The 14,240-nt window shown below is 38.6% G+C and overlaps 1 protein-coding gene across 1 annotated transcript in view; it reads left to right on the top strand.

Moving 5' to 3' along the window:
* EXT2 (exostosin glycosyltransferase 2) overlaps nucleotides 1-14,240 on the top strand; it is an 82,142-nt gene that overhangs the window by 57,435 nt on the left and 10,467 nt on the right. Inside the window, exons 10-13 of the mRNA XM_055715929.1 lie at nucleotides 4,366-4,532; nucleotides 11,579-11,722; nucleotides 12,263-12,391; nucleotides 13,602-13,684. Coding sequence (XP_055571904.1) covers nucleotides 4,366-4,532; nucleotides 11,579-11,722; nucleotides 12,263-12,391; nucleotides 13,602-13,684 — 523 coding nt within the window. The remainder of the gene's footprint in view (nucleotides 1-4,365; nucleotides 4,533-11,578; nucleotides 11,723-12,262; nucleotides 12,392-13,601; nucleotides 13,685-14,240) is intronic.

Raw genomic sequence — 14,240 nt, 5'->3', positions numbered from 1 at the left:
GTGTCCATGCTTGCTTGCTTTTCTGAATTACTGTTTTTCAATCCTAGTGACTTTTGAACTTCAATTTTTGTTTCAGTGCATTCCCATACTGAAATAAGATCTTTGTTGCCATTTGGTTGTCTTTTTTATGTGTAGCAGGCCTGAGAGGAAGAAAAGCCCCAATAAGAGAGTGCTTAACATGTATAAAATGTGAACTTTGTCGATACTTGTCAATACAACTTTATAAATGCATAAATACCTATGGTAATTCTGTTTGCATCTGAAACACTCGTGACAGTAGAGTATTTTGAGTATCTAGCAGGCTGCTTAAAATTTTTTAGTACCGATACTGGGTTTATAATTGGATAATTGTAGGCAATTAGCCTGAGGCCTTTAAGTAGTTTGCAGACATTAAGCAGTGTACAATCTTTATGAGGCCATAGTATGTGTCTTTGTGAGGTACCTGTAACTGTGTTATCATGTGGATACCTGCATGTTGTATGGTAAACCAGTAAGAAAGCAGTGAGCTGACTTGAGAATACTGATTTGTAATAAACAGTTCCAGTCGTTGAGTGTTACTGCCTCCTGAGGTTAGGATGACTAGTAAGATGAAAATTCATTTCAGTGATGTCCTGCTGGAATCATTGTTTCAGGTTATGGTTCAAGCAAGGCATTTCAAAGACCTTACAATACTGAGAATAAAATGAGCTCACTGCACTGTAATTGGAATCCATGGCTCTTGAACATTTTTGTTGTGGCCCCAAGGAACTTGCTTTATCTCCCCAGCTGCTGGCTGACTGTGACTTTCATTGGAGCCCATCAGTAACGTGGTTGAATCCTTCTGACTGACTACTAATCCTATCACAGGGTACTCAAGTGTGCATCATTGTATGGGCTGATGCCTCTTGCCTTCTACTAGAAAGGAGGTGAGTAAAACTGACAAGAACCTGAATACTTGTCAAATACAGGCCATATTCTGCAAGACCACCCAGATAAAGGTAGATTTTTTACAGTCAGTTTTTCAGTCTCACAGGGAAAACCTTGGGGTAGGAGACTGAATACAAATTTTGCCAGTAAATATCACTCTGTATTTCTTCTCCTTTCTTTGGCCATCCATGCATGGCAATACTTCTTTCTAAAATACAGCTCCAAGAAAAACTGACTTTTGAAGACTTTTTACTGTGGTTTGGAAATACTGCTTTGTTTTCCCAGTGAAGTAGTGTTTGGACTCTGGTGTCTTTAAACAGTGTGTAGCTCTTGTGCTTTATTTGAATGTTGTGTGAGCTGTTAAATCTGAGAGGCCCAGTGGCAGTGAGGACGTGGACGTTCGTTCCTGGGAGAAAGTTTTGCTTGTACACGTTGGAATGAAGCAGCTCCTCTTCTTCTATGGTAGTAACTATCTTCCCAGTGCAACAGACTGACAGTGGAAACAGGGCAAAGCTGTCTTGGGAGCAGACCTGATTCTGGGTTATTATGGGATTGGAAGTATGTGTGCATAATTGTATCGTGTTGTAACCTATTTATTTTTGGTGTTGTCTGTCATCCAACATTCTTCAGATCTTTCTGCTGAGAACACTTCCAGAATTTGATTGTGTTATTGTTTACAAACTAAAACCATTTTTTCAGGCTAGGTTTTCTCTTATCTTGGCCCTTACAGTGGCTTTTTTCATTGATACCCATTTTTACCTTCCTCTTTTCATCCTCAAAACACACAAACAAGGATATTACTTCCTTGTGCTATTTTCTGAATTTCTGTATTCAGTCCCCATGTCTTAGTAGTTTGCATCCAAAGTTCCTATCTCATCCTGATGACAGTCGTCAACAGTGTCACTGTTCACAGATTCAGAGTTCGAGGCAGAAGGGGTGGGAAGATCGTCTGCTTTGACCTATAAATAAATCATGAGTCACTACATTACCTTTCCTTTCAATCCAGTGGCTTCTAACTTGAGTGCATCTCCTATAATAATACCCAGTCTTGTTGAAAGACAAGATGTACAGGGTCAGCTGCTGTCCTTGTTAACTTCTTCCGGAGGTTAACCACTGTTAACTGTTTAAAATGTTTTCCTTATTTATACTTTGAATTTGCCTGGCTTCAGATTCCAGTCATTGTTTTTCGTTATGTCGTTCTCCAGTTGGTTGAAGATATGTGGCATTTTTCTTCCTGTGTAAGTACTTGTCCATGTTAATCAAATCCACTTTTTTGTTCCTTCTTTTAGTAAGCTAAACAAGATGATCTCCAAGTTCCACCATATAGCATTTTCTCCTGCCCTCAGATAACGTGGTTCTTTCCTGCACCATTTCCAGTGTTTTAATATGCTTTGCAAAATACAAACACCAAAATCAAACAGTATTTTAGCATCTATCTGCCTATGTCTGCATACAGGGAAAATTGCCTTCCACTCCCCCCCCCCCCCCCCCCCCAATTTCTTACTACTTACCCAGCTACATCTGCAAAAATTACATTAATCCGTTTTGCCCCAGCAGCATGCTGAGAACTAATGTCCACTCTGACCCCCTAATCCTTTTCAGCAACTGCTTTTAGGTAAAAAAGTTGTCTTAGTCCTAGTGTTTCACTATGTGTTGAGTTGTGTCAGTTTGGTTTTTGTTCAAATGCACCTAGTTTACTAAGCAGTCCAGAGTGCTTTGTACATCTCCAGGCTTTGCGTCACTTGCAGATTGCAATGGCATTTTATATATATTTCAGACCACTGACAAAAATTTCAGTGCCTTCAGGCCCAGTGTCAGTTCTTACAGACTTTATTTACCACAGAATCACTTCAGGTATTTGTACATATTGATGAGACTGTCCCTGAGCCTTCTTTTCCCTAGGCTAAACAGTCACAGCGCTCTCAGCCTTTCCTCATAGGAGAGATGCTCCAGCACCTTCATCACCTTTGTGGCTCTTTGCTGGGACTCTCCCTAGTATGTCCATGTGTCTCTTGTACTGAGGAGTCTAGAACTGGACACAGTACTCCAGGTGTGGTCCCACCAGTGCTGAGCAGAGGGGGAGGATCATCTCCCTCAAGATGTATCCTTATGCATATTTTCATTTGACACAGAGAACAACTTACAAATTCTCGGAGCAGTCACTTTGTAGTTGATATAATGTATTGTAGCGTATTTTTCTTATCATACACCACTGATGCCCACTCTGTTTCACCAGTGTAGGAAACTCAAGTGTTCATCTACTGTTCACAAGGTACTTAGACTCATCTTATAATGCTCTCTTTTCTCTTGAATGTTCATTAAAATTTATGTGAAAGCTGGAATAAACCAACAAATCACATTTGTACTTGTTTAGCTATTTGTTTAGCTACTAATTAAATCACTTTTTGATGAACTGGTGCTTTTGGAATCATCATACTGTAATAATGACTACTGTTAAGCTTTGTGCTAGAAAATGTATGTGGCTAAATATATGCATTTAAAATTAATATTTAATATTTGGTCCTTAGTTCTATTTCTTTTAGCTTGGTGCTCTATACCTATGCCTGCAGTTACACTTTTGAGGGAATAGAATAGGATTTTGAAAAACTTTTAATACATGCAAAAGCCTGCACGAACTGTTAATGTGACACTTCAGGTGCTACATGTTAAACACGTAACAAGAATTGGAAATCTAATCCCATTGTAAAGTGGATTGGATCCAGTTTTGTATCTACAGGGGGTTTTGTTGCTAGTTAAACATCATTGGACTTGCAAATGTTCATGATGATGTACACCAGTGCTCTATTCTGCTTGTAAGGATGCTGTCAGGCACCAGTAGAATCCTTTTGCATGTATCTAGCTTAAATTACTGCCATGATTTAGGACTTTGAAGATGAAAGAAATTTCTCATACACAGAATCTAACTGTCAATAGTGATTAACATTTTAGGTGTATATCTAGATTTTTAATTGATATAATAAAACTTACCCTTCTCAGTACTTGTTAGAACTCAGCATTCTTTTTCAAATTTTTTGTGACCCTGGACTTGCTGTCAGTGATTCTGCTTCAGATTCTTTTAAGTAGTTGCAGTTGAGTAAAATATGTGTTCTTGCTGTGTGCCCTAAACCAGTACATAGTATCACTGAAGTCTTGTTAAGTGATGATTTGCACACTGCTGTTTTGGGCAAGCTATCCCCCATACAGCTGCCTGTGAAACAATCTGTAGAGCGTAGAGGGAAATGGATCTGAAGTTCTGTCTCTTGCATTCTTATGCTTATGTGTTTGCCTAACTGAAATTCAGGTGTAAATTGGCCATTAAGCAGCTTTTCTTTTTTTCTTTTTTCTTTTTTTTATTAAGGGGTGAAGAAAAAAAAAGAGGAGAAGCTAAGACAGATGTGCAGACTTGTTCAGAAATAAAGTACAATATTGAATTATATTTCTTCTAATTTTTCTTTCTAGATTCCCTCTGGCCGAAGATTCGTGTTCCCCTGAAAGTTGTTAGGACTGCAGAAAACAAACTTAGTAACCGCTTCTTCCCCTATGATGAGATTGAAACAGAAGCAGTGTTGGCTATTGATGATGACATTATTATGCTAACCTCAGATGAGCTCCAGTTTGGCTATGAGGTAAAAGAACTGGGTTTTTCCTGTCTCTTGGGCTGTCCACTTCAATGTTATGTGCATATATAAAGTGGAAGAATCACTGCACAGTCTGCTGATTCAGTTTGTTGTATCGCTCTTTACCGTAACAATTCAATGCTGACCAAAGTATTTTTCCAGATAGTCATTACTTTATGGAAAAAACTGCTAATAGAAATTTTTCGGTAGCTGGCATAGTAATGCCAAGAGACTCCAGAAAATGTTGTGCAAGTGGTATAATGCAAGCAGTCTGGAGATTGAATTGCATTCTTCCTAATAGTTTCAAACAGTTTTCAGGCAAATCAGAAGTGCTAGCCAAGTTAATGTGTCTTGATGGACAAGACAAGTTTCAGAGATTAAGTGTTGGGAACAGAGAAGGCCTCTTGAGGACATGCCAAAGTAAGGTGGAGTGCAATGAAAAGAGGAACTGAAGAATGTCAAGGAGGGGACGCATGTATCGTATGCTTGAAATGGCAAAGCTTCAACAGCTGCTGTTGTAGTGAGGGTATCAACAAAAAGAAACTTTGTCCAAATCAGTTACCCATGGCAGTATGAAGAGGTGACAGCCTTTACAGGCATGTTTGTTAAAAAGTGCACTTAAAGCAAAACTGTTGTCTTCCTTCCAAAACTTTGCTTTGAATGAGTTAATTTTTGTCTTCCATTTGTGTTTGAGCATATGACACAGTCCATAATCTGACATTACTGTTATATGTGCGTATTTAAGACAAACATACTATATTTGTAAATAAAGCAGAAACATTAGAAAGAGTAATATATTTTAAGAAAGATTTGAATCATTCAGTCACACCTGTATCTGCAATACGTATGATGCCCAACGATGTTTTGCTCTTGATGAGAGCTAGAACAGGAAGCTATTCCATAAATTGAATGAAATAATGAAAACTTCTTTTCTAAAGGGTAGAAAGCAAACTAAATGGGGTAGTTGTCTCATTTTTAGCTATCGAAGTGTAGCTGTTAACACAAGAAGGTATTTTCAGATGTTGAAAGTATTTCTTTAATGTGAATACATATGTGGTAAAATAGGTCTCTTTCTCCCTCTCAAGTGAAAGAGGCTGTTAGCAAGTAACGAGCTTTGGAATCAAGAAACGACTTGCGGTAATGTAGGTATGCTGATGTAATAACAAAGATGTTAAGCAGTGGAGACAGAGGTTTAATCTATCATGTGTGTCTCCAGAAAGGAAATACTTCCCTTGCCAGGTTAAGAGTAACGGGTTAGTACATGAAGTGTGAAAGACAGAATGAAGAGAAGACAACTGAAAGAAGGGGGGGTTCGGCCACATACGCCTTCTCTGTACTCCGCTGTCTACACTGAATGTTTTTAAGCACTGCACTGCAACATCAGAGCTATCAGATGTTGGCAGTTCTGCAAGCTGGCTTACTTTTGTCTGTGGTGCTTATAACTACTAGTTTTGAGGGCGAATTGATGGGAAGAAAGGTAGCAAATCCATAACGTACATGTTGTGTAAATCCTGGCTCCATTTGCAGTTTGATTTTTCACTTTCATCACGCTGTCTCAAGGTAAATAAAAATAAGTTCTATAAAAACCAAAGTAACTCTGTAAGTAGTTCCAAATGAATCTCTGCTACCAGAAAAGCAGGCTTGGAGAGCTTCGAGGCAGAGATTCAAACTGTAGCTGAGTTTCAACTGTGTCAGCCAGAGGTTGTCAGGAGTAGAACTGTGGTGCTCATGTGTCTGAAGTGTTAATTTAAACATCCTCAGTGGGGAATATCCATAACTTCATGTATATCGAGCCTGGTCACTTAGGCAGGAGAGGGTTATCCTCATGAAAAAAAAAAAAATGAGGCAAAGAAAAGTTGACATGAATTCCCCTGTAGTCAGTATGATTGGGTGGTGGCTGGGACTTAGAACTCTTCATCCCCAGTCTAGCTGTTGGACTGTGCTGGCTAATTTATTGGCCTTCTGTGGACCATATGCATTGGTTGCAGGGACTATCTGAGCAACAGTTCTTATATTCAGTGTGTGAATGTAACTGTTTGGTCAAGAGATTGTTTAGTCTGGCAAACTGTTGCTTTTGCAAGTTTTTTGCATTTTATTATAAATCCTATTCCTTTTTGATTCTGGGAATTCAGCTTACACAGCCACATCGATGGAAAATTAAAATGCCTTATTGAGCAGACAGTTGAGACAAACCTGTGGGTTTGAATCCTTATATTTTGAGATTACTCTTTTTTCCCCCACTGTAAAATAAATGAATAGAGATGTCTTTGAATGCACAAAGCGGATTATTTTATAAATACACAGTTTTCCTGTATAGAGGGTGGGTGATGTAGTTCCTACTCTTGGCACAGAAATCAGGGGCTGAAGATTGATCTTTCCTGTCCCTGAGTGTCTGTGACTTGCTTGACAGGCCTGAGCTGGATCCCAGATGTTTAAATTGTCCTCGGCCTGTGATAATTTATTTATCTGTTTATGTGTGTTACCAGAACAGTATCTCTCAAGCTCTTGACTCGTTTTCAGGGGAATCCAGAGGGAACAGTAGCAGCATATAATGTTACTAGAAAGTTTTCTTTTAAGAGTATGTCTGCTTCTGCTTTGGTCATAAGAAGGGCTGGAAACGTGACATTCAGTAATTTTCTTTTCTTCTCCTGACGTCCTTGAGACTTTACATTAAAACATGTGGCAAAACCCCCTCTGTCACGGCTTGTCTGAATGTATAGAGCAAGCCTAAAAAAAACCAGAAAACTTTGATCTCTGTACACTTTCAGCCATAAAAAATTATAGTAACACTCAAAGTGTCAGACATTTTTTACTTGTTAAAAGTGAACTATTATGGTATAGTGATTTATGACATTACGTAAATCTATTGGAGCAAGCAGAAAAATAGTCCCTATGTGCTGCTGTATTAAGGTAGCAGAAGAATACTTGTGACATTCTGACTTTGAAAAAAGTATTTCTGTTAAGTTACATGGTGAAATCACAGGCATGACTTGGGGCACTAGAGAAAAAGCTGTTAGGGCTAGACGACTTCTTCCCCGCTTACTGGTCTTTGGTGTTCACGGGGGGAGTATTAGAGAGACCCAAAAAGAGGAGCAAGTATTTAGATTATCATAGTCTTAAAAAATTAAAGCAGAACCATTGCCTGCTCCTGAAGTGTTTGGTATTTGAATGAGAGACTGACAGCATGTGTTGTGTTCCCACCTCTGCGTCTCAGCTGTCCTCGGGGCAGATGGCTTAGCATTTCTGTAACCCTGAAAAGTGGGAATAACAGTTTCCGAGTACGAAGTTAATGAAGATTTCTTATTATGTACTTAGGCAGCACTTTCTCCTTACAAAGAAAAAGTATTTTTATTACAGCAAGATTAGAAATAATCTAAATTGGGATTATTGCTCTGAGTTCGTGGTTTTTGTTCATAGAAAATATTGTTTGGTGCATTGCAAAGTTGTGTTTTTTCTGTTGGAAGCTTTTTGTCTTTTGCTAGTAGATGATCTTATTCTGTCTCGGAGCTGTTTTTCAGTGCTTCATGTCTCTGGCATTCTTTTTTAAAAAAATCAGCTCTCTGATGAATAGCATGTTTCTCTAGGCTAAAATCATCATAAAGTTTGAATGCCTTCTTTAGAAGAATGCTTCCATAGCCATTTTGACTGTTAAAAGGGTATTTTTCAGCATTCCTTTGTAGGAGGAATAATGTAAGTCCGCTTACCAAAAAACCTATCCATGGGTAACTGCTGGCCACATTCAAAGCCTTTCTTCATGTTGAAGTTATTTTACAAATTGTGCGTATGTAAAGCATCACTTATCTTTTAATGGGCTTTGTGGTTACATTTTGTTTTATTTTTTAGTAATAGCACAAGCCATCCCTTTGAGGACAGGGGGAGAACTGGGGCTCTGGGAGGAGAGAAGGAATACTGATTCGTTGGGGTTTCTTTCATTTGTAGACGATAGTCAGTGTTTCATTCTTACAATGTTGCCATGGTAGCTTTGGAGACACTGATCATTTTTCAGTTTATTAAATTTTAAAATTTTCTAGTTGTAATTAGCCAGTTCCTGAAGTTGTGTGTGACTTACTATAACTTAATAAATTTAACGCATAAATGTTGGAGTACATTCTGGAAAAGGAAGTGCTTTCTGTCCTTCACGTTACATGGAAGATGAGCTGTGGCAGCTGTTCTGATGGCCAGTGAAACGGCACAGAGTAGCTGAGGCTAGGAGGCAGAAAGAACTGTGGAGAGATGAGGCTGGAGGGTGTTTTAGCTAGGCTGTTTATGTCGCTTGGGGAACTCGGAAGTTGCTATCATTTTCTCTTGGCATCTCTTACTTTTTAGTAAAACTTCCAAGTCAGAACTTTGTTTTGACTTGTCACCTGGGAGATGCATAGTCCAAAAATACTTATCTTCAGGGTTGTCTAGCAGAGTCACTGGAATAGCATCGTCTGCAAAGAAGCATACCTCGTCTTCATTTGGCAGTGTTTTTCCTTGGATGTGTCCCTTACCAGTATTAAATCAGGCTATCCCCCTTTAGTCTGAGAAAGCTAATAAGATCACTGGCTAAAATGGAATGTATTCCTAGCAGCCTAATAAATTATAGGCAACCATCAAACAAGAAAATGGATGGTAGTACAAAATAGAGAGCAGTATAAGAATCATTACCACTATTTTTATTCTGAAAGCTTCCTTATAAGCAGTAGCTGTATATATAAATTTTGGCACAAAACGTACATATAGATTTGGGCAACGAGCTGGATGCTACTATTGGGATTCTTTCCAGGAACTACCATTGAATGAGCTAGTGATGAACATTATGAAAAAGCCAAGCTTTTCCACTGACTTTGATAGCATTACATTTTAAAAGGAATCTTTGTTTAAAGCAACCAAGTTATTTTTTGGATGCATTGAAATGACAATTTTCAAAGGCCAGAATGGGGGTAGGGTTGAGCTTTACAGTGATACAAAGAAATCTGAATGAGTAACATGCATTATAGTTGGCTTTTATTTTCGTAATTTGGACTCTTGAAGATGACACTGAGGGCACAAAATGGAAGGGATATGAATCTGTGGTTCTGTGTTGTGAAGGCACTGAAGTCCCTTAGGAAGCAGTAGCTAAGTTTGATCTTTCTTTCAGCTGCCTTTAATACACATGCCATTCCCTCTACAAGAATTCTTAGTGTTCTGTCAAATCCTTATTGAGCCTCAGTAGCTTATGTGGTGATGTCTTCCACAGCTGGGAGATGGGCATTTTAATAGTCATGTTTAAAAAAAAATAAATTAAATTCAATCATTAACGTTTTGAGCCCTGGAGAGCGAGGAATAAAATTTTGGAAGAGGGAGTGGGGGTTACCTTTGGGTTTGTGTTCTTTATTGGCTTTGACATGTCTAAATAGGTATCGCAAGCCCTCACTGGCTTGCCTGCCAAAAATAGTATTTTTTTAATTAGCTGATGGCACCAACTTGTAAGAGTGTCCTATGAATTCTCTTCCTTGAGTTCCAAATCATCTCTGCTTTCAAGAGCCCTCTATGTTAGGGCGTTGTCCTATCTACATACTATTCCAGTATTTGTGCCCTAGAACTGTCTAGAAAGATTGATTTCTGGATAAAGTACAAGTCAGGGAGTCAGAAGATCTGGTTCCCATTCTTGTTTCCTGTATGATTTTTGGCAGGTTTCCTCATCTGGACGTTTGAAATAATAACTGCTCTCATCATGGGATTCTGAAGCTATATTAACTGACAGCAATAAAATGTGTTGAGAAGTACAGATGAAAAGGTATATAGTAATGCAAAATCACAGAAATGTGAATACAGAAGCAGTAACTTAAAGATGATTGCTTTATCATATTTACTTTGACAAAATTCTTGCACAGAGTCCTTCTAGTCCAGGCCTTCCAACTGAAACATACTGGCACATAAAATGTGCCCAAAGGGAACCGTTGACAAGATGAGGTTTGCAGGATGGTGGAATTCCAAATGACACTTTATTTTCTGCAAATTCAACTGTAGGGTTCCTTTGCCTTTTGTATACAGAAAAGAGGTTTGCTAGTGAAGCACTGTTGGGGGATTTATGAGATGATTTGTTGTTGATCTTGCATACACAATGAAATCTGGATATGTGTTTGTTTATACACTACCTGCCTGAAACAGAAACTCTTGTGACCTAACACTGTGTGTAAGAGTTAAGACTAATATTCTTTCAACAAACCTAGCAGTTATTTGGATTAAAGGACAATTTTTGAGTAATTTATCTGCAAATAATGCAAATAAATACTAACTTTATTATTGATCAGCAAAAGACAAACTGTGTACTTAGCAAGCAAATAGTATTCAAACCCTTCTAAATAATTATAATCCTTTCTCCCTTTTTTTCCTAATGCAAAAATTGTCCATTATTTAATGTGGCCAGCAGTGTGGAGAACTGGGGTTGCGTTAATGATGCCCTTCTCCTTGTTCTTGTCTACTGTGTTTGATCCTGTAGTCAGCTACAAAATAATGTATGGAGTGACAAGGATGGTATCTTGATTGCATCCAGCTGTCTGGAACAAGTCAAGGGCAAAGAGGCTTTCCATGTAGCAGTAGATCCATTCAAGCACCCACTAAAGAATACCAGAAATATTAAAATATAAGCCTGTTTTAAGCCTGTTCCTATCAAAGGAAACAGGTTGGTTAGATCCAAAGCCAGCTGTGAAAGTAGTTAGGCTGTAGCCATATCTACTGAAGTTAACATCAAAAGTTCCATTTTAATCATGCTTGGTTTTAGTTAGTGTTAAAATCTTTTTGAGTAGTCAGTTGTATTTCTCTATACAAGGAAGTTAGTATCGCTTTAGTGGCCTTTTGCTCTGGGGTATGGCTTCCCTGTGTTGTAGGGTCCTTCCAAAGCAAAGTTGGGTGTTTTCATACTCCTTCCAGGCAGCTTCCTGTTCCAGGAATTGGGACTTAAAAGAATTGAAGTGATCTTTGCACCACTGTAACTCTACCCTCCCAAAGCAGATGCGTTGCATCTGTGTGTTTGCATTTGCTTGCTGTGCAGGCCTGGTTGGCATTGTGTCATGTCTTTTTCTCTTCAGGTTTGGCGTGAGTTCCCTGACAGGTTGGTTGGATATCCAGGCCGCCTACATCTTTGGGACCATGAGATGAACAAATGGAAATATGAATCAGAATGGACCAATGAAGTCTCAATGGTGCTCACTGGGGCAGCGTTTTATCACAAAGTAATATACAACTTGTATACTACATGTATAGCATGAACCTTTTTTAAAGAGCTCTGTGTGTTTCTGTCGTTGTTCTGTGAGTGTTTTGTGGTACCATGATTGTTTTCTACAACAATCAGAGAACCAGCTGGAAACTTTCCCTAAGCCTCTTTCTGCTGGTGTGAAAACAACTGATTTCTCTCTGCCTTTAAAATAATAAAATAATACTGTTACCGTCATGAACTTACAGAAGAATTCTTGCCAGTTTACATGACCTGTAATTACATAGCAAATTTTGCAGTGAATGTAGCTTTGTAGCTAGCAGTTTAAGAAAACCGATTGTAAAGAAATTTGTGTGCTGGTCAGGAAAGGAGTACTTATACAATTAAGCACCCAAAAATTATTTTCTACCTGCTAAAGTTGTCCTTGGCTGAAGGCTGTATCACAGTTTGCCTGTAATCCATCCTTAGCTGCCTGCTGTTCACTGTCTGGAATATTTAGTCTTAGAGTTACTGCATCTGTATTTTAAATCATATCTCTCTCTCTCCCTCTATCCTGCAGTATTTCAACTATCTTTACACCTACAAAATGCCTGGAGACATCAAGAACTGGGTGGATGCTCATATGAATTGTGAAGATATTGCCATGAATTTTCTAGTGGCAAATGTCACTGGCAAATCAGTCATTAAGGTGGGACTTTGCTGCAGTTTAGCTTTAGGAAGTTATAAACATGATGTACATACTCATAAATTTTTAGTAGGTTTCAATATATTACTTAATGTTCCTTTTTCTCTGATTTACCCCCGTTATGGTGTCTTGTTCTCCTTCCATGGTAGAAAAGCCCTTCTAATAAAACTTCCATGCTGACTGGGAATAGAGAATCATTTTTTACCAGTTGTTTCTGGTGGTTATTTTAGCCATCTAGATGAGGTATGAAAAAGGTAATTTAAATTATAGCTCTATATGTGTGTGTGTGTGTGTGTGTATATATATATACACACACACGCCCACCTACATTTATTTTAACTATTTGAGATCACTGGAGGAAAGAAATTACCAACTGTCCGCAGCTCACTCTGTCATGGCCTGGCAACAGCTGATTTATAGGAATGTTAATTGCAAGAATGTTAATTGCAAGATCAGCTTTAAATGAACTTTTTATCCCTGAATTAATTTCCTGACATGTTTCGACACGTTTTCAGGTCTAGACATTCACTCTACATTCATTTCCAAGTGTGTCAACTTGCAATGAGATTTAGAGGCCACCAGGCGTTACTTCAATTAGTAGGGTCCATTTTCCCATCTGTCCATCATCATTTACTGGGACTGGTGGTTGTATTTCCGAGAAAAGTCTTTCGAAGATAAAGTGTGTGTTTCTGCCGAAAAATTTTTTGAGCCGTATGAGGGCACAGCAGAGTAATTTGGCACCTCTGTGCAATTCAGAGAGTCTTGCAGAGTTTGCCAGTCAGCTATTAACTGGAGCAAGCAAAAGAGCGTCTGTTGGATTAACGTTACGGTGAAGTATGGGAAGCTATATTTCATCGCTGTTATGGCTGCAAGAACAAATGGTGTTTATACAGGGACCTTGGCAGTGAGAAAACAGTCATTAAACAGGAATTAAGGAGCTTGTCATCACCACTTCTTTTCAGTTACAGAAGAAAAAAACCCTCCAAGCCGTTTTTATTGGGCCCCTGTGAATTCTGCAGTCAGCCAGGCCAGATGGAGCTGAATGGAGTGGCTTTTTTTTTTGGGGGGTGGGTTTTTTTTGTATCCCCCTCCTTTTTGAGACAGCTCAGTTTACACTGCAGGCATGTTCAGAGGTATTGCACTGCTCTCTGTGCAAGGAGATTAATGTCCCTTCTGTTGATATTTGATGATAATCTGGCGTGCCGTTCTGCAGGTGACCCCACGAAAGAAGTTCAAATGTCCAGAATGCACAGCAATTGATGGGTTATCACTGGACCAGACACACATGGTGGAAAGGTGAGTGACCACTCTTTATTTTTCTGATTGCCTTGTTCTGATCCCTAGAATCTTATCCCGTGTCTCATTAAATTAGGATCAAAAATGGTCACTGATTGTACTTTTGTAAATTACTAATTCTGAAGGAATGTTGCATGGATTTCATCATCTTAAGTCATTCCTGCAATGGATGATGTGACGCTGAAAAGTGGACTAGTACAAGAAAGGACTTCAGAAGGGCACAATTTTTAGCAGCTTTGCTGTGAAGCATATAGGACATATGAAATTGAGGTGGTTGGCAGTACTTTCAGTGATACCACGTTTCTGTTTTACCACGAAGCATCAACTGTAAGGAGTATGAGATTTATTTTTTTTAAACCAGACAGTTGCTAGCTTATCAAAGAGTAACAAGGATGTAAATTACTAATAATGTTATTTGAATTGATGTTTGTACATTCTTTCCTCCAAAGATTGTAAAGCACCTTGCTTCCACTAATGAAGGGCATTTGCCTGCACAATTGCATGTCACGTTTTTTAACAATGGCATCATTATTATATTTTTATGAGAATTTAATTC

The sequence above is a fragment of the Falco cherrug genome, chromosome 7 (assembly GCF_023634085.1).
Source record: "Falco cherrug isolate bFalChe1 chromosome 7, bFalChe1.pri, whole genome shotgun sequence".
In the NCBI taxonomy this organism is placed as follows: Eukaryota; Metazoa; Chordata; class Aves; order Falconiformes; family Falconidae; genus Falco; species Falco cherrug.
Note: the sequence above shows the minus strand (reverse complement) of the source record. Positions and strands in the feature narration are given on the sequence as shown.